General features: G+C 39.3%; 4 protein-coding genes across 5 annotated transcripts; all 4 read left to right on the top strand.

Moving 5' to 3' along the window:
• Nucleotides 1-7,414: 7,414 nt before the first annotated feature.
• LOC116253018 (heptahelical transmembrane protein 1) lies at nt 7,415-11,814 on the top strand. The gene is made up of 4 exons (XM_031627724.2): nt 7,415-7,847; nt 8,299-8,391; nt 10,433-10,490; nt 10,931-11,814. Exons 1-4 carry the CDS (start codon nt 7,543-7,545, stop codon nt 11,591-11,593), a joined length of 1,119 nt encoding a protein of 372 aa, XP_031483584.1. The 5' UTR covers nt 7,415-7,542; the 3' UTR covers nt 11,594-11,814.
• A 142-nt stretch (nt 11,815-11,956) lies between these two features.
• Nucleotides 11,957-18,474, top strand: LOC116253181 (uncharacterized). Its single transcript, XM_050077590.1, has 6 exons — nt 11,957-13,792; nt 14,077-14,145; nt 15,172-15,228; nt 16,793-16,960; nt 17,054-17,371; nt 18,284-18,474. The coding sequence occupies exons 2-6, from the start codon at nt 14,100-14,102 to the stop codon at nt 18,472-18,474; spliced, it is 780 nt and encodes a 259-aa protein (XP_049933547.1). The 5' UTR covers nt 11,957-13,792; nt 14,077-14,099.
• LOC116253180 (pentatricopeptide repeat-containing protein At4g02750-like) lies at nt 12,244-13,668 on the top strand. The gene has a single exon (XM_031627950.1). It carries the CDS (start codon nt 12,244-12,246, stop codon nt 13,666-13,668), a length of 1,425 nt encoding a protein of 474 aa, XP_031483810.1.
• Nucleotides 18,475-23,221: 4,747 nt separating the features above from the next.
• Nucleotides 23,222-26,677, top strand: LOC116252381 (probable glycosyltransferase At5g11130). 2 transcript variants are annotated; one of them, XM_031626595.2, is made up of 5 exons: nt 23,222-23,751; nt 23,888-24,054; nt 24,279-24,624; nt 25,627-25,964; nt 26,055-26,677. In XM_031626595.2, the coding sequence occupies exons 1-5, from the start codon at nt 23,563-23,565 to the stop codon at nt 26,284-26,286; spliced, it is 1,272 nt and encodes a 423-aa protein (XP_031482455.1). In that variant the 5' UTR covers nt 23,222-23,562; the 3' UTR covers nt 26,287-26,677. The 2 variants fall into 2 exon arrangements, with proteins under 2 accessions (XP_031482455.1, XP_031482453.1); XM_031626593.2 differs by having other exon boundaries at nt 23,227-23,751; nt 25,627-26,675.
• Nucleotides 26,678-27,290: the final 613 nt, after the last annotated feature.

A 27,290-nucleotide genomic window follows, 5' to 3' on the forward strand; every position in this document is an offset into this window, starting at 1 on the left:
ATATTTTATATTATATTATATTTTTTGTTTTAACCGGGCCCGGCCGGGGCTGGGTTCGGGTTGTCGGGCTAGGTCCTGACTTGGGTTTCAGGCTGTGGTCTGGCCCGAGCCGGCTCGAAGCCCAGGCTTAGCGGTGGGTCATTGTCAATACATGAAAACAAGATACAAGAGTTCCTTCCAATGCAATTTTTTTTCTTTGGATCCATCCTCAAACCCCTAGTCTTCACAAATTTGATGCAAGTCCGAGACGTTATTTCCGTTGCTCAGATTCAACGATTGAAACTTGGTTCTAACAATCTCAAGCTTTCCTGCAAACTCCATTGATGGAAAACCATTAACCTCCATAATTCCTCGACCAAGAACTTAAGTTTCTTGCCTTTATGTCGGTCTTGAAAAAATTATGTTCTTATTCTGATCTTCCTCCGAACTAAACTGGAGTATGAGGGCGTCATGGCAGGAGTTGGACCAAGATCTGACGTGAAGAGCTAATTGGGTTCTCATTTCTAAGTGCCATAGCTGGCTGATTCATCAGACATTGGTCCAGCTTGAAGAGGATGCGCCTGAGCTATCTTATTGTTGCAACATGTAATGCAACCTCGTGAATTTGAGACCAACTCCAATCAATAACTATGAATAAACTTGTTAGAAGTGAGACATGATCTAAGATCGATTGATCTTCCATTCTTCTCTACATTGCTTGCTTTGGCATAGAGATAGTGGGTCACCAGATAATAGTTCAAAAGCCTTTGTAATTATCGAATATTTAGGTGAAGGCAGATTTGCCTCCTCAAGGGGCATAGGGCAACTGGACGGCAATGTGGTTTATTAAAAGGGTTTGTGGTTGGAACTCTATAGTCGTTGTCACGTTACAGTGTGTTACTCCTTTAAGCTTTAAGCTGTTAATAGTAAAAAAATGTAAAAATTCAAGTTGAAGGATATACCATGGATCTACTTAAACCACAAGGCAACTCTAAACCAAATTCAAGTTAAGGATATATCTTCGTTCCACCTAAATCCCGAAGCAACCCTAAGCCCTGGCTTGGTTTCTCATAAAAAAGAAATTAGGTGGGATTTATGCATGTATTAGGGTTAGGGTTGCTTCTAAATGCTTAGCAATTCACGTCGAATTCTGAACTCCTGAACCAATTTCTTATTTTTTGATAAAACTTTGAATGATGTCAAAGTTGACTTGTAAATTACGTCTACCCATCTGATAAATTATTCGTAAATTATTCACTGCTGTGGTGGAAATGGCGTACAATTCCATAAAATTGGTGAACTACTTTTCTTTTGGCATATTTATTGAGGAATATTCTTGGCCAATGTTTGATGTCATTTATGAGAAAAGTTTTCACTCCTAGGCCCATGTTTTGCCTATAATTTACAACCGACTTTTACATCTTTTGTAGTAAGCGTCAAAATTTCATAGAAATTGCCAAATAATGATTGAAGTAAACTTTTGTTAACCTGAAAAACAAAAAAACCATTAGCAGCTAATGCTTTCTGGTCATCAGCTAAATTAGCTTTAGACTCTTATTTTATAATCTTTAAGAAATATGTGATCCTTATTAAGAAAATAAAAAAGATTGTTTTTTATTGGCCCCAAAATGGAATAGGGTCGAATCTAGATCCAGATCGCCTAGAAGGTGCACCCATACTGCTCAACGTGGATATGGACCTTGTTTAAGCAGAAGAAAAATTCAAAATGAGTTCAGATTATAACAAGCAAAGCAACATTAGTTGTGTTTTTTTGCATGAATGAACTACTGATTTTAACTGTTGAAATCATGAATATGGTCGGACTTGACGAGCTCAACTATTTAGTGACTCAATAAGCCCAATTATCGGACTCGGCAGTGGCCCGGATCCAACCAAACCAGAACAATTGGCCGCCACTAAATCGTGTTTGATAGCCTCGGATCACACACCTAAAACCAATCTACAATCTCTTATAAAGGATCCACAATGTAATCAAACACCAAAACTTACCACTATATGAAAAAGAAGATTTGAGATCTTCAGTTTGTGTTTGAAACCTCACAATTGAGGTCGGACAGGAGGGAGGTCAAACCTTAAATCCGTAGATCTGAGAACAATAATGATCTCAAATCACCTCAGATCTCAGATCCAAGACTATCAAACGGCCTCAATCAAGTCCATAATTGACAAATTATTAACCCCCACCTGTGATGTTTTATAATAGAAGCAATGTGAGGTCATCACTTATATCAGTTGTTTGAAGTACGTGTTTGAGAGGATGTGCTTAATAACGTGCAGTAGAGTGTGAATGCACAGCCAGTTGCTTTGATTACATAAGAGAAGAGAAGAACGGCAATTAAGAGGAGGCAACTGCCACCCTACCCACCACCTTTCATTCACATCCATTCTTCCTGTTAGCTGCAAAATGCAAATGCTGGGCACCTAATTCCCAACACCTTTCACTTTGTTGTAATCTTTAAGATACTTGGTCCACCAATAGAGATGGAAATGGTTTGCATTCAGAGTCACATCAGACTAAATCCACCAGTTCGTCACTAACCGGAGTCCCGATGATCAAAATAGTATAGATTTGCCTCAATGGGTGTAGCGCAGCTGGTCGTGCTGGTGAGAAACCGATCGTCAATTGGATTCACATGGGCACTACTCCTTTATGGTAACATCCCCGACAATCAAGTTGAAGGGTGCGAGGTCCCAAAACAACCATCGATCGCTGTGGTGGGTTGGCTTTCGCCTCTTGCGAGTTGCCAGATTAGCATATGATCCAACATTCACATTTACTGAGGTTTGCTCGTCATATCGAACTCGATTCAGATCCAGTTACGAAACTGCATGCAATGGCAGAACTTGATTAGTAATTGGATCTGAATTTCAAAGCAAATCAATGGCTTTGAAATTAGATGGTTTGTATTGATGTTGAGGATGAAAAACAGGATGAGTTTGGATTTAATTGGTTGGCAGCACCACAATACGCGTAACCTAACTGTTCACCAACTTCATCAAATTCCGGTAGAGATACCGATTTCTTGGATTTGCTGTGCACATGGGTTGTTATGCATTTGGGTTTGGATTTGAAGTGGTATCGGTATCAGATCTAGCATTGAATCTGATTGAACCAACTACGGGAAGGCCAACCCTGCTTACTCCCACAAAGACTACAACTACTGAGCATGAATAACGAGCGAGCCGACCTCGAGCTCATCTTGATTCACATATTGCTTGGCTTGAGCTCGACTCAGTAAACTGAGTCTGAGCTCGATAAAATGAAAACTACAGTTAAAAACATGCCTTTGAAGATTAACAAATTGGGAAGAATGATTAGAATCATGTTTAAAGGAGTTGGGTTGGTGCAACTCATACTCGGCTCGTTTATAACTCGAGTTTTAATTGAAATTTGAGCTTCATACGTTTATTCAATGAAACAAGTCGAGTTTACACGGGTGAGTTCGAGTCGAGCTTGAGTTGGCTGGACTCGTTGTACATCCCTAACAACGACCACAACCATGCAGATCTGAATTAGGACATGAGATTGGAACAAGGTCCGGTATACATGTTCATAATCAGGATTACAAATGGATCAGATTCATGACAAGGGTTTGGATCCTTTCTGTCTATTCCAGATCCAACTTATCAGTGCATTTAAAGTATGAGCTGTTGGTGTGGCATGAAGGAGTCCAGGTGGGCACCCATGTGCACCATGTGCACCAAACATGGCCAGTGGTCCCTGCAGGGATTCGATGAGAGGTTGGTAGGTAGGAATAAGGCTGAACCCAGCAGGACCACTCGGACCGACACGACCTGTCGATGCTGCTGCACTCACATTTAATACTTGGCCTGCAAGTGCCAGCTAAAAATTTATTTTTAATCAACTTTTCATGTATTTTTTGTTACAAAAAAATTGTTATTATAAAAATCAAACCTTATATATACATATCAATATTTTTTTTATTCCGTTATTTCTACAAATTTTCTCAATCACTTGAACCATTTTTTCTATTCATCTTTTTTTAAAAAACAAAAAAAAATCGAACTTTTAAATTTCTCAAAAGAAAAAACTCGGGTAAAGACATCAATTTGGACGTGTAAAATGAATTCAACCAATAATACCCAACCATGCATCCCTTTGCATTTTCATCTATCGCGGTCGGAAGCGTTATTTGACTCTTTCCACATATTAACATTAAACAGTTCATGAATCTGTGTCAATCTTTTCTTTCAAAATATATTGATGTTTTGAAACATGAATCTGTCATAATCTTTTAAAAAGATTTATGAAACAATTTATAACATATTGTCACTATTCTTGAATACTCTCAACATCCTTTATGAACATAGTGGTGTCAATATCACGGCTGGTATGGGCTCACATTTTTCTTAGATAAATCATTTTTAAATGTTTTATACGTTTCAAAAAGTGAAAAATAAAGTCATACATGTTCATATATGTTAACCCATATGTCGTATCGGTTAGCAATTTGATAATAAGATGTTTAATTTTTACGTGAATAATTACTCGAGTGAGTGGTAACGCTTTTATTTTTTCGAGATTTTCAAGTGTTTCAACTTGCATGTAAGACTCATTCCTTTTTATGATACAAAAATGTGATCCCTAGAAGTCGACCAGTTTGAGCTAGGCCGCATCGAATTTTAAGCTGTAGGCTACTACCCACGTCAGCTCCTGAAATCATGTATTGTGGATTAAGCTGGACCTATGTTAAGACACTTATTGTCCGACCTTATACCTAAGTAAGTGTCTCCCACACAATCATCAAGAAGTAAAAATCGGTTAGTGCCCCTCAGCCAAAAATTTGTAGCTCTGCGGCTGCGGAGTAGTCGGATCAGGTAAAAACTGGACCGCGTTGACCGAGTTAAGCCCACCGCGTTGACCGAGCTTGGGCGTCAGGTTTCGTGTGGCAGCAAGGCTGCGTTCTTCCTGATTCTGGTGATCAAACAAACAAAAAGTAAATTTATTCAAGGGGGAGAAAGTAGGCCACCTGTCAACCTGAAAAGAGGTGGGGCCCACCTCCCCCCGCCAAAGGATGATAATTAAGGCCGACGGTTGGGGGGCGTCGCCAACCAACAAGGACTGCGTGGTGCGCGTCGTTTAACAAAAGTACCGAATTACCCCTGCATTTATTCTAATTTATTTTTTTAATAAATATTTCAACCACAGTTGACCCGGCCATTACGTTAGAGAAAAATTTGGGAAAGAATATTCCTGACAAGTTAAAATATCATGCCCCTTTTTATGTTAAAATTAAAAAAATAAGAAAAAGTGATACAACCGGATGCATGGCGATACGTATCCATCCATCTTGAAATCAAGTCTGAGAAATGTATAGAACCCACGGCTATGTTGATCTTTCCAGTCGTTAATATATTAAAATGAAAATATTTCGTGGTGAGAACAAATAAAAGGTAGGAAGTTACAGAACCAACGTGCGATATATTTACTCAAACTCAAACAGCTATTCAAAGTATAGTGTCATCGAAGTCAGCCCCCCAGATCAATTTGCATCGCCAATTCGAACATAATCAACAGTAAACATAACCGATTATATATATATATATATATATAGAAAGTAGTAGAACAATTTGTTGTGCTGTCCTACTGACCAAGGTTTAAATGCATTAAACTGGACTTTTGTCCGGACACCGAATTGTTCTTAAATATCAAACCAGAAGCAAGAGCCTTCTAGACGGGGGAGACTTATTTTCCCTGCTAGCCAAAGGGTGTTTGATCCGACTCCCTCTCTCTTGAGAACCCAAGGACAACCATTACTTGTCGAAAGTAAAGTGGTTTGTGACTGATCTCCTTTTCAGACAGACCGTCAAGTCAAAAACTTGGTGACAAATTTAAAGAGTCGTCAAGGAGTGGTACTTAACCAAAAATGGATGATCCCACACTGATTAAACGAATGTATTATTCGGGGAACTAAATGATTGATATCGCTTCGGTTTAAATACAAATAGAAGAAAGAAAGTACAAAAATGAAGAATATGACAAATATATATATATATATATATAATGAATGACACGCGTTTTGGACTTCTGGAACAGTGGAATTAATAAAATATGCCAAGTATCATAATGGCAACATCCAGCTGCTCAACCAATGTGCCAGACCCATTAGTAGAATTCCAATTTGAATTTCGCCTTCTAGTTTTTCTTTTCTTCTTGCTCTCACAAATATTATTACTGCATGGTGTTTTTCTATAAATTCAACCACTATAGAAAAACGCAAGATGCAAAAAAATTGGAAAAACTAAAAGAGAAAATCATGCAAACAAGATGCGTAAATTAGATTTTTTGTAAGTGATTGAAGACTGATGCTGTTGGATTTTATGGACTGGTAAAACCCAATGTCGATTTAAAATTTTCAAATTTGTTTTGTTGTTTTATTTTCATATATTTTCACCTTTTTTTTTTTAACACTTTAAAACGCACACAAAGGATACATTTAAACAAGTAAAGAGTTCAATCAATCTTATTTTAGCATTGACTTTCATTCCTTTTGTTTTCTTTTCTTTCTCCCTCTTTTTTTAATCTATGACCATAATTTCAGCTACCTTATGGTTGGTAGACATTTATTGCAAATCTGACCTTATTGTAAGCGAGGAAAGAATGACTAAATTGTCAAAATTTGATGCAAAAAGCAATGTTTGGAAGATTTAAAAGATTTCTCCTTATTATCACTTTGCCTTTTAAAGAGGAGTCTTTCTAATTCAATTCTCAGTCAACTGATGTTTTTGGATAATTTTGAAGATTAAAAGCCTCTATGGTCGAGAGTTGCGTCGACGTCAAGTGAATGAGAACTTCATGTGCTTCAACTTGGATGAATGTAGGACTCACCTCCTCTTCAGTATTTCAAGTATTTCCATACTCAACCATAGGGCTGCACACAAGCTATTCCAGCCTGAGCTTGCCCAGCTCGATCAGTTCAAAAAACTTGAGCTCAAGCGAACTCATGTCGAGCTCCTTATAGCAAGCTCGAGCTCGAGTCAACTGCACAAAATCGAACTTGAACTCGACTCGCTTAACCTATTTAACTCTTTTAGACTTAATTCGTTTATCGTTAACTCATATAAAGATTAACTCGTTTAACTTGTGTAACTTGTGAAATCGGGTTTGACAATATTATATAGAGTATCGGTTTATGAGTAGAGTGAGTATGTACGAGTTAAATCCGTAAAACTAGAACTCGTTAGTGTAGCCTGAGTTGGCACCGCTCCTTATACAGCCTTACTCAATTACTCCTTCTAGTTAATAAAATAATGTTTCATAAATATTTCTTAAAAAAAAAAAAAAAAAAAAAAGACCTTCCCGTGCCTTCCGCCTCAACGTCGAAGGACAGACTCGCCATTTAGCAAAAGATGGCAATAAAAGCGAGATCAGCAGACTCCAGGGAGCAGCAATAACTGTGAGACCCGGCGCATCAGCGTCACCACGGTACTCACAGTGCCGGAATCCGACGCCGGAGCTCGAAAAATCCGGTGGTCGACGAGATTGGTGCAGGGGATCGAGGTGTGCATGGACGCTGCGAGATGAACGGCCAAGGTTTGTGGAGGAGGAGTCTGGTGAGTGAGAAGATCATGGCGGGCGAGCTCATCTCAGCGGATCACGGGAAGGGTTTCAGCGAGGCGGAGGGAAAGCAGGTGAAGAAGAAGAAGAAGACAAAGAAGGAGAGGGTGAAGGGGAAGAAGGGGCCGCAGCTGCTGCCCTACGAGGCGCTGCCGGATTATCTGAAGGACAACGAGTTCATTCTCGACCATTACAGGGCCGACTACTCGCTGAAGCAGGCGTTCCACAGCTTCTTCTGCTGGCACAACGAGACCCTCAACGTTTGGACGTGAGGTTTCCTTGCTCGGCTTTAGATGGGCATCCTCTTTTTCTCTTTCAGTCTACTTTTTTTCATGAATTATTTAATTTCAATCTCATTTTCTCTTGATTTTTGCTTCGATTTTTCAATCTGTCCTGCTGTTGTGGGGTCTGGAAGATTCTTATTAGAACTTCCCGTTTAAGCTTAATGGGCATGCAGTTACATAGTTGGTTTCATAAGGGCCGGCCCTCGAAACTGTTTTCTGTTTTTTTTTTCTTTCATGTAAAAATATGTTTTTTCTTTTTTAGATGATCGAGTTCTTGGGATTCTGATGGTTATTGAGATTCTATATGTTTATATTATGTAGGAACAATATTCTTTCGGTATTTGAGGTGTTGAATCCTACGAGTTAAATTTAATTTGATTAAAATAATTTGAAACAAGGAGATGCTTATATAAGTCCATGGCGTGTTTTCTGCAGGCATTTCTTGGGGTTCGTGTTGTTTCTCGCCCTAACCATTGCAAACTCCACCGAGGTTCCTGAGATTGCAGATATCCTTTGGAATTTTTCCAGGTATTTATAAACATAAATATCAATGTAAATGTAAATGTACAGTGAGATGGATGCCCTTTCTTACATTCTCTTTGATGATATTGAGATTTAGGCTGCATTTATTGGCAATGTAATTCTAATTTAGAAAAAGGAAAAAACGAAACACAAGTAAAATTTTGAACATGGGTTTGTTTATTACTTTTTGCGCCTTCAGAAAATGAAATTTGATATAAGTCTTTTGAGAATATCTTTTCTTGCATACCCATGATTTATCTTCATTTTTTAGCTACCTTAAACATTTCATTAATCCATGCAATTAAGAATAAACTTCCCATGTAATATTGACCAAACCCTAACACACTACGCCTAGCCATGATGTAGAAGGTTTTTTCTACTTCACATATTCAACCATCTTAACAAACTTTTACTGCAAGTCATGGCAGACATATGTTGCAAATCTTATGAAAAATGGGTTCCTCGGCCAGTCCCATTGAAAATATCATGATATTAACGAGAACAACAAGAAAAAATATATGAAAAAACCATGATATCTTGAAAAAAGAGGAAAATATATTTACCACATTTTTTTTACGTTATTTGGACATTATTTCTCGCTTTCCCCTATTTTTTTTCATTTTTTCTCTTTCTTGACGTTGATATCATCATGTATTCAAGTTTGTACTTAAACTGAATTCTTGTTTATCATTTTTATCGTCATTAAAACATTTTTTATGATTTCATCTACTTTTGTTTAGGCTTTCTTATTAGTTTCTGATTTATTTTATTTTTTACTTTTATTTTTTATTTTTAATAGTTTTCAAGACCTTCTTTATGGTGAAAATTTTTTTGCTGAAAAACCCGAAAATATATCAAAAAGTTGGACGGGTCAAACAATAACATATATGTTTGCGGGTGATCCTGCAGGGACAAAGAGATATTGTAGGATTTCCATGCTCTTTTCTAATTCTTCTTGCTGTAAAACTCCTGGTTGAAACTTCTTTGCCTACAAAAGAAGCTTCCCTGTTGCTTCAGTCCCATTTCAGAGCAAGTCTTAATTTGACTCCTTCTATTTGCAGGCTTTCAGTCAGGTCAAATAAGTAGAGCCCTTGTGGGGCGGGCAAGAACTTTGTAATTGGCTTTGTTCCCCTACTCATGACAGAGAACTAAAGCTTGGCATGCAAATTAAGGAAACAGTGAGGTCATTGGCCATGAACAATAAATTAAGTATTCATTAACTAAAGAAAATATCTGTACTTTAGATCTAGGGATTTTGTGCATATTTAATTTCAAGCACCCCATGTGGACCATATCTCATCCCAATCTATATATATATATATATATATATATATATATATATATATATATATATGTAGAATCATTGGTCGTATCATGGGTAGAAGTAGGTGAACTACCAAACCACTGACTGGTTGAAGTTTTTGATCATTCAAGTTCTATATTTTTATATAGATGTCAACCTTTTATTTTCATGTTTTTTTTCCTCTGGATGTGCTTTGGTTTTTTCCTAAATGGGCAGGGTGGGGTTTGGCAAACAAGATGGTTCAAGGTAAGAACAAAGAAGTATAAATTACAAGCACCAAGGAGTTCCTTAGTGCACGCTTTCTCAGTAAAAGAGAAAGTACCCAACCTAAGCTAGTGCTTGAAGTTGCAGCTTGTTAACCATGGCAATATTCTGAAAGTCTGTGCTATTGTCATGGTTTTGCAAGCAAAACTTTCACAGAACATATTTAAATGAAGGTGGTGTATAAAAAAGAGAAGAGAATGAACATGGCAAGTCATGTGAAAGAATAAAAATATTTACTTAGCGTCACTTAGATATAAGCATGAATATCATGACACCATCAAAACATGTTCTGCATTATAATGTCATGGGGCAGTTTAATGTAGTTGGAACACGCATGAAACTTCATTGCCATTTTTCAAAAATCGAGTTAATCCAGGATATTGCACTAGATCTTGGACATGCATGAGGGAAGAACTCTTAGTATGCGTTATATGCAATTCTCTGACTATTTTGCTATCTTTTCTGTATGGATTTTTTCAGATCATTTTCGCCGGTGGATATAACCAACGTTTCTTATACCCTAAACAACACCTTGCAGGTAACGATCGATTCCTTGTGTTATCTAAAATATTAAACTGTTGCTTCTTTCTGAAATCCCTGAGGAGACTGGGGCAATGGATAGGTTAATAGCAGCCCATATTTGTTGCGGATTCCAAACACATCAAGTTATTGTGCTGTCAAAAGGAGGTGTGCAAGTTAAGCTATAGTGGAAATGTCACTCGATATCTTGAGAGATAGAGAAAGTGTGACGGCTTTCGCTCTCTTCTTGAGTAGTAGAATAAAATACTCATCATCCTTACTTACCAAATTGCATCTGAATCTCTAAAACTTAATTTCTTAGCCTTTTTGAGATTTCCAATAGACATTGAAAATACAATCCCCTGGCTGTTGTTCATGTTCTTTAATCAAAATGATGTACTTGAACTTCCTGTCGCCTGTTTGGAATTCCTCTGAATCTGAATGAGTCCATGATCACAGAGCACAATTCGTCTGGACTTGGCGAAGGCCACAACCGACCTTCACTCCGAAGGGCTGCCGGTAACCAGGTGGCCACTCTTCGTGTTCCTCGGCGGCTCCATGTTCTGCCTCCTCTCCAGCAGCCTCTGCCACCTGTTCGGCTGCCACTCCCACCAGCTCAGCCTCTTCCTCTGGCGCTTCGACTACGCCGGCATCGCCATCATGATCGTCGCCTCTTTCTTCCCACCAATTTACTACATCTTCCAGTGCGAACCACAATGGCAGCTCATCTACCTCGCCGGTATCACGACCTTCGGTGTCTTCACCGTCCTCACTCTCCTCACTCCGGCGTTCTCCTCGCCAGAGTTCCGGTCGTTCCGGGCCATGCTGTTCGTGGCTATGGGCTTCTCCGGCTTGATCCCGGCAGTCCATGCACTGGTTGTGAATTGGTCGGAGCCTAGGTGCTTAACGGTACTCGCATATGAGTTGGCCATGGCAGCTCTCTACTCCACCGGCACCTTCTTCTATGTCAGCCGGATTCCGGAGAAGTGGCTTCCCGGAAAATTCGACCTCGCCGGACACAGCCATCAGATATTCCATGTATTTGTGGTTGGTGGTGCCCTGGCTCATTATGGTGCAACTCTTGTCTTTTTAGATTGGCGTGGATCGGTGGGCTGCCAATGACAAATCCAGCATGGATCTACCCATTAGAATGCAGCTTGTTTTCTGCAGGAAACTAAGTTCCAAGTTGGATGATACAACAAAATGAAGTTCGTTATCATACACATTTTTTAGTGCACCAAAGATTGCAATTGCATATGTGGTGATAATTTATTCATGGATGTAAGTGTATAACTTTGAAATGTATTGTTTTGTAACAATTAATAACATTGATGTCTTTGCCATGTGTTGCTCCAAATTAAAGATAATGTTTTCGTCATGATCCGAGAACTTGTTAAATGCAAGCTTGGTGAGCTCAGTCCGGAAGAACCCCATGTAATAATTTGGGGGATGGTGTATCCATTAGACAACCATGAGGAAAAGATAATACGGGATATTGTTGTTTGGTTTTAAAATGAAAATATACTCTTGCCATTTTTTCTTTGAAATTTTGTGTTCGAATCTTTGACTCAGAATATTTAAAATTTTGTGAAACAAACTTACAATGTGGATGCTAATTCTCACAACTAATTATTTATCTTTCTCCGACGCAAGAACGAGAGAGACCAGTGAGACCAACCTCTTCGAAGCAACCTTCAATGGCTCATGCCCTGAAAATTACCAGTTATTTTCCCTCAGGTTCGATTGTCGCTTGTTCAGGACAATGTCTGCGTATGAGCTCCCTCAGAGAAGTACAGGCAACTCATGGGCGCCTTCTGAAGTCAGGATTCAGGGAGCTTACCGTCCCGTGGAACAACCTGCTGAAGGGATACTCTGATTTTGATCGCCCGCAAGAAGCACGCCAGCTGTTTGACGAAATGCCCCAGAAAGACGCATACACTTGGAACATAATCATCATGTCTCTGGCTCGGTTTGGATGGATTGAGGACGCCCGCCAATTGTTGGACGAGAATCCCACGAGATGCACCATCTCATGGAACTGCATGATGTCTGCTTGCAATTCCAAGGGACGCCATCTCGACGTTCTTAAGTTGTTCATTTCTATGCATCAAGAACGCTACTCGAGGAGCGGATTCAGCTTCGCGACGGTTCTTAACGCCTGTGCTAAGTTACCAGTCCGAGAGTTCAGTAAGCAAGTTCACGCAGATATCATCCGAACTGGGTTGGCCTGGAACCACATCGTTGGTAGTGCACTTATCAGAGTTTACTCTGCACATGACATGCTCGGAGATGCATGCCAAACGTTTCAGGAGATCAAGTACAGAGATAGTGTTTTGTGGACGTCCATCATATCTGCTCATGCCCAGAATGAAGATGGTATCGCTGCACTCCATCTGTTCCAAATGATGGAGAAAGAAGGCCACAATCCGAGCCAGCTTACGTTTGCCAGCATCATCGATTCATGTGCTTCGTTAGCTGCACTGAAGCAGGGAATCCAAACTCATGCACGGGTACTGAAATCAGGCCATGAACAGAATTTGATAATCGCCACCGCCCTCATCAATATGTATTCCAGATGTGGTTTTTGGAATGAAGCTTCTCAGATATTTGATTCAGTTCATGAACCAGACGTAATCATGTGGAATGCAGTAATTTGGGGGGCTACCCTCAACGGCCAGACTGAAACAGCAATTTATCAATTCAAACGGATGAGAAAAACTAATCTGATTCCGAACCACAGTACATTCTCGGCCGTCCTCTTAGCATGCACCTACAGAGGCTTGCTGGATGATGGTATGCATTTCTATAAGGTCATGAGTAAGGACTATGGTCTGCAACCACAACCAGATCATTGTGCTAGTATAATCTGTCTTTTTGGACGGCACGGACAGCTTGACGAGGCGGTAAGCCTGATGCAAAGAAGCCCGTTTGAACCGAACTCGGCAATGTGGGGTGCACTTTTGGGTGCTTGCGTTATCCATCGCAATCTAGAATGGGGAAAAAAAGCAGCCGAATCTCTATTCCTAATGGAGCCACTGATTTCTACTCCTTACGTCCAGCTGGCTAACATCTATGCTTCAGCTGGTATGTGGGCAGAGGCAGCTCAAATCAGGAAAGACATGAAAAGCAAGGGAATAAAGAAACTCCAGGGTTGCAGCTGGATTTGTACAAGAAATGAGGCCGGCATGAGGGGTTAACACCAGGCATGTGTATTTGGTCTTCTACACGCATTTCTTAGGCATGCTGTTGTTTCTCGGCTTAGTGATGGCAAACTCGATGCAGGATTTCTGAGATTGGAGATAGTCTTTGGAATTTTTCCAGGTATATATACGTTTATGGCCTTTCATATGTTAGATGGAGATGAGTTACTAGTTGCTTTATGAAAAAGGGAGATTAAATGTTAATTTTATTGAACTTTTTACTAATTATACCTAATCAACAAAATGGAAAAAAGAAAAAAAACTTCGGTTTGGTGTCGAACGTGATTTATTTACATATCCTGAAATTGAATTTAACATGTCTTTTATAATTATTTCTCAACCATACCTGTGTTCATGTTGATTTTGCCATTAACCCTGTGAGATTTGGTGCCTCGATCCTTTCAGGTAAGGTGCTCCTGTATGATATCATGACTCGGAACCAGCACCACACACTTTGCCCCCAGCTGGCAACGCGTAAGAAAGATTTCGCTGCTTCATATATTCAACCATTTTAGTATGACATATTTTTGCTACAATATACTATATATGTCTTAGCAAATATAGTCCGAGACACCTTCCAGTTTAGTTTGATGCAAGATTATCCTTCAAGAATTTCCTATTTGTTGGACCCTGTGACCCAACAGATGCATGTTCACCATGCACTGTCCTAGTTGTCCATTCGTGTGAAACTCCTGATAGAAATATGTTGCTGCTTCATATGTTGAACCATCTTAACATAACATATTTTGCTACATCACACTGTACATGCCTTTACACATCTAGGCTGGTATATCTTTCATTTTAATTTGCTACAATGTCTCTATTTGTCTTACTAAGCGACCCCACCAATGCATGCATACCATGCTCTGTTCTAGTTGTCCACTTGTGTGGATCTCCTAGGACCAGCGCTCTTACTCCCCTAAAAGAGTTTCCTTATGGCTTCAGTCTTATGTCAAAACAAAGCAACATCTGACATTTCACAAATCACACACCTCTATAAGTTTGCAGGCTTTTTCCGACCCATCAGCTAAAGTACACAGAACCCTTATGACCCCAAAAATCAAGCTCTTGGTTCGTCAGTATATTGATTACCAAGAACTAATGCTTCGGTTCACTAAAGAAAATACTAGACAGTTTGATATAGGGAAGTTTGTGCATATTTGAGTTTAAACACCCGATGTGGACCATATCTCATCCCAATGCTTTATATCTTTTATATATCCTTGGAGGTATCATCGGTAGAAAAAGCTGGTGAACTACGAGAAGTCATTGGCTCTGAGTGGTTTGATAACATCACCATAGATCATGTTAATCAGCAGCCCTAACGTCGTTTGCCTTTTTTTTAAGCCTTTTGATGAAATCCAGGTTGTAGTAATACAGTGTGTGCACTATAATTCAAAGTAACATGGCTTCTTTAGTTAGTGGCACAAATATCAGCAGATTATGTGATTATGTTCAGCCTTCTGACTGTTGTGGGTCCTTTCTGTACTGTTTTTTCAGATTGTCATGGACAACAGATATCAACCACGGTTGTCAAACTTACACAACAGCTTGCAGGTAATAGTTGCTTCCTGATATCAACCAATGTTTCTCATGCTTAAACATCACCTTGCTGGTAATCACTGCTTCCTTATAATAAATATTGACTAATTGCCTCTGAATCTCTAAAGCTTATTTGGTTTTTGCAGACTGTGAAGGGGCCTTGGAAAAATTTTAAGTTTTTAATTAATATTTGGACGTTGTTTATAACGGCCTGCAGAATTTTAGGAAACCAATTGTCCCGGTCCTGTCCCTTCTCTTTTATCGGACCTCAACTCCATATCCAGCTTAACAAACTCATAGTTGTAAGATCTATGTTACTTTGATCATAATTCATAAAGATGTTGGATTTAGTATGATTGGTTCATAGAAACAAATATTTTGATACGGTGGGGAGGGTTGACACCGTCAGAACAAGTGGTTGTGATTCAATCACCATGGAGATTAGAAGTTCTTGTTCAAGACAACGGTAGGTGCACCTTCGGAGTTGGAGAGGTTGGGAAATTGTCTAGCAGGCTTTACCCTCCTTTCTTGAGGGTTTCGTGCCCTGATATTCACTTCAGTCTTCGGAAAATAAAATGGCTGGTTATGACTGAAGTGACTACAATTTTTTAATGCAAAAAACATGATACCAAAAAAAATTCTTTTGTCGTTCCCTTTACTGAAATCTACTATGCAGATTTGATTCCATAGTCTCAAAATGCCGAGCTTTACCAAATGCATTGTGTAAAATTATATCTTTATGGTTCATTTTTGTTAAAATAACTCACAATGATAACTTTCTGAAAGTGGTTCTATGAGCAGCATAAGCAGTGTTTATGGTCAAATTCAATTCAATATGAGAAGACTTGACACTTACACATATACACATATATTGCCATCACAACCACTCATTGTGCCATGCCACATTGTATATATTTTTTGTCCTGACATTTAATAACACAAATGTTTTTGACGTGTTGTAAGCTATGCATACACTGTCTGAAGCTTTTCCGATGCAAACCTGCAGGAAGAGAGGTCTCCCAAATCTTTATTAACAAAAACTGAGCTGTACAGAACAAAGGGAAACAAAATAAAGCGCTGATGCTCTACTGAAACCAGCCACAAGGATCAGTAGCAATGCTTGAGGCCATGCCAAAATGCAAAATCAAGCCACAAGCTAGTCAGTCTAAATATGAAATTGTATCTACAGCTCTGTGCATCGTAAGCAAAAGCCATTTTATAAGCGGAATCTCATTTTAAGATACATGGATAATTGTGGAGGATTCCAGCAAGTGAGGGAAAACGTCTCAAAAGACTATTTCTGTCTTCCATTGTTCTTGTAAGCAGGCCTCTAAGTTTTGTAGAGTTAGTAATGATGCCCAAGGATACACCAGTTGTCGCCACTTTCGTCAAGACGTGGTTGAGCACCTTGAGTTCCACAAATTTTCGCTTTTCGCTTTTCGCTTTCCGCAACTTGAGTTATCTTAACCGAGAAGATCTTCTCGCTGAATTTTACACGAGAAAAAGCTGAAGTATGTTATCTTTAGTTCCTATTCCTTATTTAGATATTATAAAAGTCTGAACAGATTCATGATTGCAGAGCAGGATTTGATTGGATCTTGTGAAGGCAAAAATGATCTGCGTTTCCAAGCCCTGCAAGTGCCCAGAAATCACTCTTTGTTCACTGATGGTTTCATGTTTTGCCTCGTCTTGAGCAGCCCTTGCCACCTATTCGGCTTTCACTTCCACCGCTTAGCTTTCTTCCTTGGCGATTGAACTATACAGGGATTGCCAATTATTATGGCTTCCGTCTTCCGTCTTCCGACCAAACTGCATCTTCCAGTATGACCCACGAAGGCAGCTCATCTACCTTGCTGTTATCACAACCTTTGGTGTGTTCACTGTCTTAACGTGTCACTCCTGTTACCACTGTGCTCTTCATCGGAGTTCCGATCAATCCGAGCCTTGCTGTTTATCACAATGGACTTCTCAGACTTGATCACTGTAGTCAGTGTATTTGTTTGTGAATTGGTAGCTGCCAAGGTGGTTAACTATGCCACATGTGAGTTGTCTATAGCATTTCTTTATTCAGCTTGGATTTTCTACTTAATTCAAGTCCCAGAGAAGTGGATGCCTGGAAAATTCGACCTCACTGGGCAATGGCCATCGGATACTCCATGTATTTGCTGTTATTGTTTGCCTCACTAGTGCAACACTTGTTTCCTTGGATTAGTGTGGGATGGTAAGGTGCCAACGAAAGTCACCGTGAATTTTCTTATTATGCAGTCTGTTTATAACAGACATTTGTGCATTCAGGCTAGTTTATTAGACCAAGTGTCTGAAAAATACATTAGGATTCAAAGTGTCTTAGAAGTACATGTTGAGACATCCTGTCTACCTATTCAAATATGCGTATGGTAATGAGGGAACCACACCTTGTAGCTTGGTTCATCGCACTCAGACACCTGAAATAACACACTCTCTCACACATTAAACCAAGAATCTTTTTCTTGCCTAACGAAATATGTGGCAATTTCACAGGCTTGCAAAACTTGTGGGTTTTGGGAGCTGTCTTATATATAGGTGGTGATGTTTGGTGAGCCGAATGTTCCTTTGTTGGAGGTAAGTTTTTGTCATCCTGGGTGTCTGGTAAGAGGAACATTGGGTTCTTGAAACTTAGAATCATGGGGCACTGAATTCCAAAGGATGCAGTGTCAAACACACCATTGAGCTGTACTTTATTGCGAGGTGGAACCTCAGATTTGTGGAGCTTAGCCTATGTTTGTTGGAGGATTGAACCTCAGATCTGTGGAGCTGAGATCATCGGCAATCACTGAGGATGTCAGATACCTTGGTTTGCAGACATGCTTTTAGGGGTCGTTTGGCTGGAAGAATACTTTGTAAGTTTTCCATGTTTTTGACTTAAAATTGAGACAGATTCATGGAACAAATTGTTTTGGTGCTACGTGAATTTGCCTCAATCTTTAAGGCAGATTCATGAAACACTCACAAAGTATTTCTATTGTCAACCGACCTCTTAAATACTTCATTACTCTCAGTTTTTGTTTCACTTGACACCTTGACATCTTAGGTGAGAACCATATTTCAGTTGAAAATCTGGTTATCAACTGTTACAGAAGCAGCCGTAAAACTCCTAGGACGAACCTCCCCATAGTCCAAGAGCTTCTCCTGGTCCGGCTTGCACAAGAGGAATGCACTGGCATAGGCAACCTTTTTAACTTCTCCTCTCAAGCTCAGCTAGAATCCTGGAAGAAATGTTGAAAGAAAGGTTAAGCTTGTCTTGAGGAACTGCATCCACCGTTTACAGTCCATACAAACCGAAATTGAACCAATGACCAAACTTTCACCAGCCTGTCAGTTCGACCCAGTTATGCTATGCCCCTTGGGGTGCACACATAGAATACAAAAAGTGATGTGGGAAGAATAAGCAGAAGACAAGCCTGGAGAAATGCTATTAAGTGGGAAGTAAGATGTGTTTATAAAACAATAATACAAGAAAAGAAATTTGCAAGCAAAATCTACTAGCAAATAAGCTATGAACAAGTCAAAATGAAAACAGTTAAAATATAAATAGAAGTTAATGAGGAATTAGCCATATACTTATAATAATAGATGCTGCATGTATGATTATGAGACAACATAAACCACATTAGAGAAAACTGGGAAGCTAAACTATCAAATTAAAGTAAACTGGCGCTGAGGACCAAATTTACCCTTCTAAATGAAACGAAGCACAGATAGGAAACATGTTTCCTCAGGCTTACTCATTGAAGGAAGCCCGGCTTCTGGTTTCCAAAACATATTTTTTCGGGAAGTGAAATTCGCATTTTAGGTAGAAGTCTTTACACTACCAACTAATGAAAAAATCAACAATCTGATCCTGAAAAAATCAACCAGATGCAAGGCTGATATATATATATATATATATATACATATTATTTTAAATAAATCTAATATAAGTTCTTGTTTTAGATCAATTGTTAAATTTGACAAGAAGAAAAAGAAGAGGACACAGACTGATATATAACGATATGTATCAGACTATACGCCATACACAAGAGCAAATTAATAGATACAGCACCAACACATTGCATTTTGAGATGGTATTGAAGTAGAGGTAGGGTTGTCAATAACCAATTTGGATCAGTTATCTGACCGAACCGTTCCAAAAAAGTCAGATGTGGAAAAAAAATTAACATTAGTATAAGAAATTAAAATGGATTCGGGCTTAGAGAAATAACATCTGGTCAGACTCAGATTTAGATTTGGATCAGATTTAGTTTTAAATAAATATTTTATATACAATGCTCTTATATTTTGAATATCATTCAGATTTGGTTCAAAATTTAGATTTAGATTCAGATATGAATGTAAAAATCGGATTTGGATCGTGAAATCAGATTTCTGATTCGGATTCAGATATGGTATGACTTTTTTTTGTTTGAATTCAATTTCAAATATGTGAATATCCAAAAACACCAATATGGTTAAGGATATATCAAATTCAAATTTGCCATTGACATCCGTACTGGCTGAGTGTTTGAGTATGAAATTAACACTAAGCTATTCTTAAGGATATCAAGAGTCAAAAAATTTTCTTATGTACAAGAATCGATTCTGGACGCTCTTTGTAATTTTGTTCAGATTTTGTAATGTAGGTGAAATATTCCTGGTTTTCTAAAAGATATTTTCGAAGCAAAAACTGTCTTTTCGATCATGAATTTTCGACTTTTGAGTTTACATGGTCACATATATTTTGCTTGGTTTGGGGCAAGATCTCCAAATAAGATCGATTTGATATTTTGGTTTCACAAAAAATCAAAACAAAGCTTCTTTTGTCTCTACGAGACGCTTTGCCTATATTGAAAACTTCATTTAGAAGACGAACAACATTTGTTTTTTCAATAGTTTTGGAGTACGACTTCAAACTCATAAAACATACTTTTGCCTCCAAAATACGATTAAGGAGTGTTTGGAGTCGGGTTGATGAAAAACTCAGTTTTGAGAAAACAACGGTTCCAAAAGGGCCGTGAATAACTTGGCTCCCCGAAGTTTTTCTAAGAAAATATTATGTTGATGTTGTCAGCTAAACACATAAGGCAGGTCTCAAAAACTGATTAGAGAACCAACAAGCCGCCCTCCCTTTTTTCTGCTCCCACCGTTCAGGACTGCTTTGAGATCTGAATGGTCATAAACTCGAATGTCGAGCATTTTTTAAACCCATGGAAATCAAACTAAGGATGTATGTGACACTTAGACCTACCAACTATGCTGCATCCTTCAAAACGATTAAAAAACAAAGTTTTGTACTTGGTTTTTATAATTTTTTTTTTTTTTTTTTTTTTTGTAGGATGCTCATCTCATCTTCAGCATTAGTTTTGGAAAAAAACAAAATTTGAATGTCTAATTGAAAAAAAGCTGATCTTATTGGCATTTCAACCGCAGGCCTTCCAAAGTTCCTCAAAGTATCAGTGGATTTGTGTAAAGCGCTTGAAAGAAAGAAAAAGATATGCCGGAGCAGGTTGCCATTGAAATTTAAACACTTGTACTGATAATAGTGCAGCGTCATTTGTACAGGTCATGATTCAGTGAAAGCACATTTTTACAAGCGAGTCCGTGAAAAGTCGTGGATTGCCAATTTCATGCAAACTTCATCACTATAATAATTTTATATCTTTTAATCAATAATTTCTTTTTTTTTTCCGTAAATTTTGCTTCTCATTTTGTCCTCATGAGGAGCTATATTTTATGTGTCCTTCAGTAAGTCTTGGCAATGGGATCAGGTACCAGACGGTATCTGGTATCTGGCCCGGTTTGGCCCAATTAACAATTTTTATTTTAATTGGGTTAGGCTCGAGCTCGGGTATCGAATATCAGACTCAAGCTCGGGTTTCGGGCATTGGGCTAGGCCGACCTGATGCCCAGGTCTATCCTCCAGGGTCAATTTTATAAATTGGGTAGCAAAATCCGCTTCGTTCGCCTCCAAATATATCTAGCTTTGATTCCATGTGTTCGCACAGGGGAAGGGGCAGAAGCCTCTGAGGCAAGAGAGGACAGCAGGGGCCATGGCGCCCATCCTTATGCTTTGAAGAATTAATAATTTACTTGACTATTTTTTTTTTAAATGTTGGTTTAGTCCTTGTAAAACTTTTGAAAAATAAAGGTTGATCTCACTGAAAAGTTTTCACAGATATTATTTAATGGGTTGTAGGATTATTGGACTCTGTCAAAGATGAAATCATGGTTCCACCCTCAGTTGTTTCATAGAGAAGAACGCGCAGAATGAGCATTGGGTCGTGTCATTCCATACATTCCATGGTTCAAGGCTTGAAAATTTGGAAAGCTCCTTCTATCTTATGACATCTTGAGAAAGTTGATCGAAGACCCTATGTGCTCCAAGGAGTATGACATAGCTGGTTGGCCCACTGGCTCATACTACTGGTTCGATTCCCGTGGATGTCAACTCACTAAGTCAGGGCAGGAGTAGGAGTGCTACCCTTAAGGTTCTTTGTTACTCGGCAGATGACAAAGTCTCTCAACCTTGGTGTGGTTTTTTACAATTGCAAACAAGAGAAAAACTACAACATTGTCGTCCCTCTCTCTCTCTCTCTCTCTCATCTCCCTAAAAACCAAGTCAATTGCTACCACAGGTGCAGCCATCAGTGTTTTCCCCCTTTGTCTTGCTTCTTGGTGCATTGAATTGCTATTAAACAACTGCATGTTTCAGCATTGCAGCCATTGCTATCTTGGGGTGATCTCAGGGCCACCTCCCTTTGTTTTTCTTCTTGCACTTCTATCTGTCCCTTACATTAATCTCCCTTGTATTGTTTTTCCCATCATTTGTTTCGGAAAGTACTTTCTTGTTGCATTCTGGAGTTTTCCTTCGGGGGCCTGTTTGATGTATTGGAAATATAGAATTGGAAAGAAGTTTTCAATAACTTATTTCAGGAATTGAAGAAATGGAAACAAAATCCAGATTTCCACATCCGCTTTGTGTTTGCTGGACTTGGGTTTATGTTCGAGGACATAAATTTCTCAGTTTCATAAAAATGAAAGATGAAAAAAGGAATTGTTGGAGATCAAGCATTACTTTGAAGCCAACGGTTGTTTTTTTTTTTCATCCCAATTTTTTTTTTCCCACCCCTTGGTGTGGGATGAAATTTTTGGAAAGAAGTTTCTAAAAACTGACCCAATCGCAAGTTTGACGGCCAGATTTTTTTTTTTTTAAATTTGAATTTTGTTTCAAGTGTCCCAGTCAAACGGGCGCTTAAGGGAGTTCACCCATTGTTTGTTTTGGAAAGTACTTTCTTGTTCCATTCTGGAGTTTTTCTTTAGGTTGCGTTTAATAGCCTCGGATCTTAGATACAAGACTGCTTTAAACGCGGGTTTTGGGAGAAACAAATTGAGGGTCTCAATAAAATCGATGCAAGGTCAGATGAAGGAGACCGGACATATAATCCACGGATCTGAGATCAGATCAATTGGAGAAAGCAAGTTATGCTTGCCTCAAAGAGGCACAGTATAACTGATGGGGGAGGGGAGGGGTACACATAGATGATACATATTCACTTGGAGCTCTCAAAGTGACTCACTGCCCACACACGCTTGTCGCAACCCAGGACCTTAGAGAACGCCTGTTCACCGGAAGAAGCATGCAGATGTGATTTTGTTACTGCAGGAAATAATAACTTTACTTCTCCACAAAATGTCAAAACGAGAAGATTTTCCCTCTCAAACATTTTGAGTGATCTACAATTTTTCCAACTTAAAAAGCTTCTCTATCTCTTTCTCATGACAAGGTGCCTCGTCTTTTTGCTTGTCCTCCTCTCCCTTCTCCTTTTCTACGTATTTTTCCCACGCACGTAAACAAAGGAGACAAAAAAAGTTCTGAACTATTATCATACCCAGCCTTGGCACAACGTATAGGTGTTCAAATCCAAGTCAAGTTGGAAATCTGGTGATGATTTTACCTTATTATAGACATAAGACATGGAACTTAGTCCTGTGAAATCTGAATCAAAATTCCAAGTCTGAACCTGAATATGAGTCTGGCTTTAGTTAACGACATAAATGGTAGATTCAACCTGACTAAAAACCCGAGAAACCTCGTCGCTAGCCGAATCCGAATTCTGTAACATGGACATAGAAATCTCATCCGAGTCAGCCAGTTGATCTAAACCAGTAAGCAAGACCGTTTCATTCATGGCGGTATAGCTCTCCGTCTCTCTCTGCACCAGTAAGCAACATTGTTTCATTCTTGGCGGTCAAGACTTTTTCATTCATGGCGCGCGGTATAACTTGCTGTTGTTGACATACCTTAGCGTTGAAGAGAAAGAAGTTGCAGGCGCTATGAGAGAACACGTGGCAACGTTCCTCTTGCTGTTGGTGGCCGCTTTCTCCGTGGCCATCTTCATCTCTTACAAGGGCAGTGGCACAACCTCCCCTGTTCTCACCTTCCTCATCGCCCCTGCTACCACGTCTGCTCCTGCAACTCCCGGAGCCGACCTCAATATCGTCTCAAATGCTCCAAAAACCGAAGTAGGGATACACTACAAACCCACTTCTTTTAAATTTTACATCATCATTCATTGATTCATTTGAAATTCCCCACCAACCAGCTTATGTAACTGCTACTGCTACTGTGCTCTCTCTCTCCCTCTCTCTTTGGCTGCAGAGGAAGAAAGGAGATGGAAAGAGAAAGTTGGAGAAGATGGAGGACGGTCTTGCCAGGTCGAGGGCGGCCATTAGAAGGGCTATCATGGAGAGGAACTTCACCTCTCGGAAGCGCCAGAGTTTCGTGCCAAGAGGCCCCATCTACCACAACCCTTACGCCTTCCATCAGTAATCAACTTTTCTTGTCTTCTAAAAAACTAGTAGTAGTAGTAGTAGTAGCAAACCATAAGTGGAAGTGAAACGTACCACTTATGAAAATGTTCAGTAAGAAGCCAACACCAATGAATTCCACATTACCATCCATAAAAACTCTGCTGACCTTACAAAGACAATAAAGAAACAAGGCATTCCCATGTCAAATTGGCTTATGAGCACAGTAATGGTGTTAACAGGAGCTACATAGAGATGGAGAAGAGGTTGAAGATATGGGTGTACAAGGAAGGCGAGCCACCCCTTTTCCATGATGGTATATTCCGTGGGCTGTATTCAGTAGATGGCCATTTCATCGATCAGATGGACCATTACAGTCCTTTCGTTACCAACGACCCAGACAATGCCTTGATCTTCTTCCTCCCCTTCAGTGTTGAAAGATTGGTCAAGTTAGTCCACCAAAAGGGGACTTATTATCAATCTATCCAGACAGTAATGAGGGACTATGTCCAGTTAATATCCAGCAAGTATCCTTATTGGAACAGGACTAATGGTGCAGATCATTTCTTGCTCTCCTGCCATGACTGGGTATGCGAAGTTGATCCTGTTCTTCTCCTTCAGTTTCTCACGTTGGTATGCAGCCAAATGCATCTGGTATTGGGTAAAATTCACCTTGCCTCATAGTCAAAGCCAATGCAGATACATTGAGAAATCTGTGATGACCTTGATGCAAGATTAATCATCGTTTGATCTGTTTCTGCATTTTTATGTGCAGCATTTGTTTGCGCTGAATCATTGGTTGTATTTTCATCATCCATACAGAAAAGATATGTTTCAGAGTCAACTTATTTTAGTAAAAAAAGTGTTTCATCCTTTTACTGTCTTTTACAGTCAAGGATGTGAACTATTGATTTCCCATCTCTTCCAAAAATCGAGGCATGGAAAACTCCAAATCCAGTATTTGATCTGTTGTGTCCAAATTTTGATCAACAAAAGCGGTTAAGATTTCAGAAATGAACACTTTGAAAGCGTTCTTCTGCATCAATGCCACAGGGGCTTTGACAATACATTGTCTTGGAAATTTGTATTCACATAGAACCCACATTATGCACTTGAAAACAACGCAGTAAGAGTCTTTTTTTTTTCTTTGTTGTTTAAAGTTAATTTAGGCCATTGGCTGGATTGTTTCTGTAAAAATTTGAAAATTCATTGCTCAATTTTGGTGTAATGTGATTCATAACTATTCACGCCTTTAAGAAGCAAATTATTGGCATAAAACTGTAGTTGATCTAATTCATGGTCTGCATTAGGGAATTAATGATGTACACGTCTAATTGATTAAAGGCATCAACAGACTACATGCTATGTTCTTGTTAGGATCTCAAATAGAGCACGGGAAAAATGATGTAAGGAACATAAAACACACACACACACACAAAGCACAAGACACAACTGCAATGACCGTGTCATATCAGAATATTTGGCAGTCTCCCTTCTGTTTTTCTTACTTTTTGTTATATGTAGTTGATACATTTTATCATCTCACTTGCTTTGTCCTTCAACATCTTCATCTGTATCCTTGGTTTTCAGGCACCATATGTGACAAAAGACCAAGATCCCTTCAAGAATTTGGTTAGAGTAATGTGCAATGCCAACACCACCGAGGGCTTCAACCCAAGGAGGGATGTCAGTCTCCCAGAATTCAATATCCCGTTTTACCTCCCTGTTCCTGTTCGTAATCCATCGCCACCTTCTTCGAAAACATTGCTGGCCTTCTTTGCTGGAGCAAACCATGGCTCCGTAAGGAAGTTCCTCTTTGAGCAGTGGAACAGGAAGGACCAACAGATTCAACTCTTTGAACACCTACCAAAAGGCCTAAACTATACAGAGTTTATGATGAAGTCCAAGTACTGCCTCTGCCCAAGTGGGTATGAAGTTGCTAGTCCCAGAATCACTGAAGCCATAATTTCAGGCTGTGTTCCTGTCCCGATCTCTGACGGTTATGTGCTACCTTTCAGTGACGTTCTCGACTGGACTCAGTTTTCAGTTCCAATTCCAGTTCCCAGGATACCTGAAATTAAGGAGATTCTCAGTGCCATTCCTGAGAGCACATACTTGAAGCTGCAGGCAAATGTCATGAAAGTTCAGAGGCACTTTATGATCAATCGCCCTGCAAGGAGGTTTGATGTCATGCATATGTTGCTTCATTCCATATGGCTCAGGAGACTTGATGTGAGGTTGACTCAGTAGCGGAGCTACAGTGTGGCTGGTGTGGGCCAGTGTCCATGTCAGGCCTTCAAAAAGCTCATTGCAGTGAAGCCATACCTGGTTTCAGTCACATGCGATGCCCGCATCAGTCCGGGGGTTAGCAACTCAAACTCCTCAGCCAAAAAATCCTGGCTCTGCTGTTGGGTTGGATGATATGTAGCCATCCATTTCTTGCTTGAATGTGATCTCTTTTGCTTCTCAAATTGTTTTTTATTTTATTTTTATACTTCAGTGTATTCCTCATTAACTCAGTTTCTGGGTCCATTACTACTGGGCTTACACATTTGATGATGGATGTTTTGGTTCAGAGGCCATTTGCTTGGTCACTGCTGTACAAATTGCCATACCTGAGATGTAAAATCATTTGATAATCTTAAACCTTAAGGCTCCAAGCAAACATGAAAAGGAACATGGTGCATAAAATCAAGGGCATGTACATCTTGCAAATGGATTTCCTGCGTTGAACTTGTTGTCCAGTTAATACTTATATGAGCTTAGATCCATAAAATGCTTAAGCATTGGGTTATTTGAAACAAATGTTGCAATGTAAAGATTGAATCCACATTGTTGATTAGTTAGGGTGAAAATAAAAGTTATGCTTTGTTGATGAAAAAAATGGCCCTTCTGAATTTACTTTCTTTTGGGTGTTTTCACAAATTAAAATTGACATTCCAGACGTGTGATAAAATCTTGTATGCACTTACGATTTCGGTAGTTGATCGCAAGTTGTTTCTATCAAATCAGCTATGCACAGTCGCAGGTGTTTGTAATTTTTAAGACTTCATGCAATTATCTATAAATAAATGAAAAGCTAAGTAGTTGTTGGTCAATTTTCTATAGAAGGCAAAGACTGATTTTGATTTTTTTAGCAGCCCTGCACCACAACTATTAACTCTAGGCTCCTTGTTGTCTTTTTGGGAGGGAAAACTACGTCATTATCTGCATGCATACCTATAACACCACTATAGCTAGTTTGCAAGTCCAAG

The sequence above is a fragment of the Nymphaea colorata genome, chromosome 4 (assembly GCF_008831285.2).
Source record: "Nymphaea colorata isolate Beijing-Zhang1983 chromosome 4, ASM883128v2, whole genome shotgun sequence".
Taxonomy (NCBI): Eukaryota; Viridiplantae; Streptophyta; class Magnoliopsida; order Nymphaeales; family Nymphaeaceae; genus Nymphaea; species Nymphaea colorata.

Coding starts and splice junctions, on each gene's coding strand:
- LOC116252381 (XM_031626593.2), top strand. CDS start 23,563: ATGAGAGAACACGTGGCAACGTTCCTCTTGCTGTTGGTGGCCGCTTTC. Junction 23,752..23,887: donor CAAATGCTCCAAAAACCGAA/GTAGGGATACAC, acceptor CTTTGGCTGCAG/AGGAAGAAAGGAGATGGAAA. Junction 24,055..24,278: donor AACCCTTACGCCTTCCATCA/GTAATCAACTTT, acceptor TGGTGTTAACAG/GAGCTACATAGAGATGGAGA.
- LOC116253018 (XM_031627724.2), top strand. CDS start 7,543: ATGAACGGCCAAGGTTTGTGGAGGAGGAGTCTGGTGAGTGAGAAGATC. Junction 7,848..8,298: donor GAGACCCTCAACGTTTGGAC/GTGAGGTTTCCT, acceptor TGTTTTCTGCAG/GCATTTCTTGGGGTTCGTGT. Junction 8,392..10,432: donor ATCCTTTGGAATTTTTCCAG/GTATTTATAAAC, acceptor GGATTTTTTCAG/ATCATTTTCGCCGGTGGATA.
- LOC116253180 (XM_031627950.1), top strand. CDS start 12,244: ATGAGCTCCCTCAGAGAAGTACAGGCAACTCATGGGCGCCTTCTGAAG.
- LOC116253181 (XM_050077590.1), top strand. CDS start 14,100: ATGACTCGGAACCAGCACCACACACTTTGCCCCCAGCTGGCAACGC. Junction 15,229..16,792: donor ACTTACACAACAGCTTGCAG/GTAATAGTTGCT, acceptor TCATGATTGCAG/AGCAGGATTTGATTGGATCT. Junction 16,961..17,053: donor CCGCTTAGCTTTCTTCCTTG/GCGATTGAACTA, acceptor CCACGAAGGCAG/CTCATCTACCTTGCTGTTAT.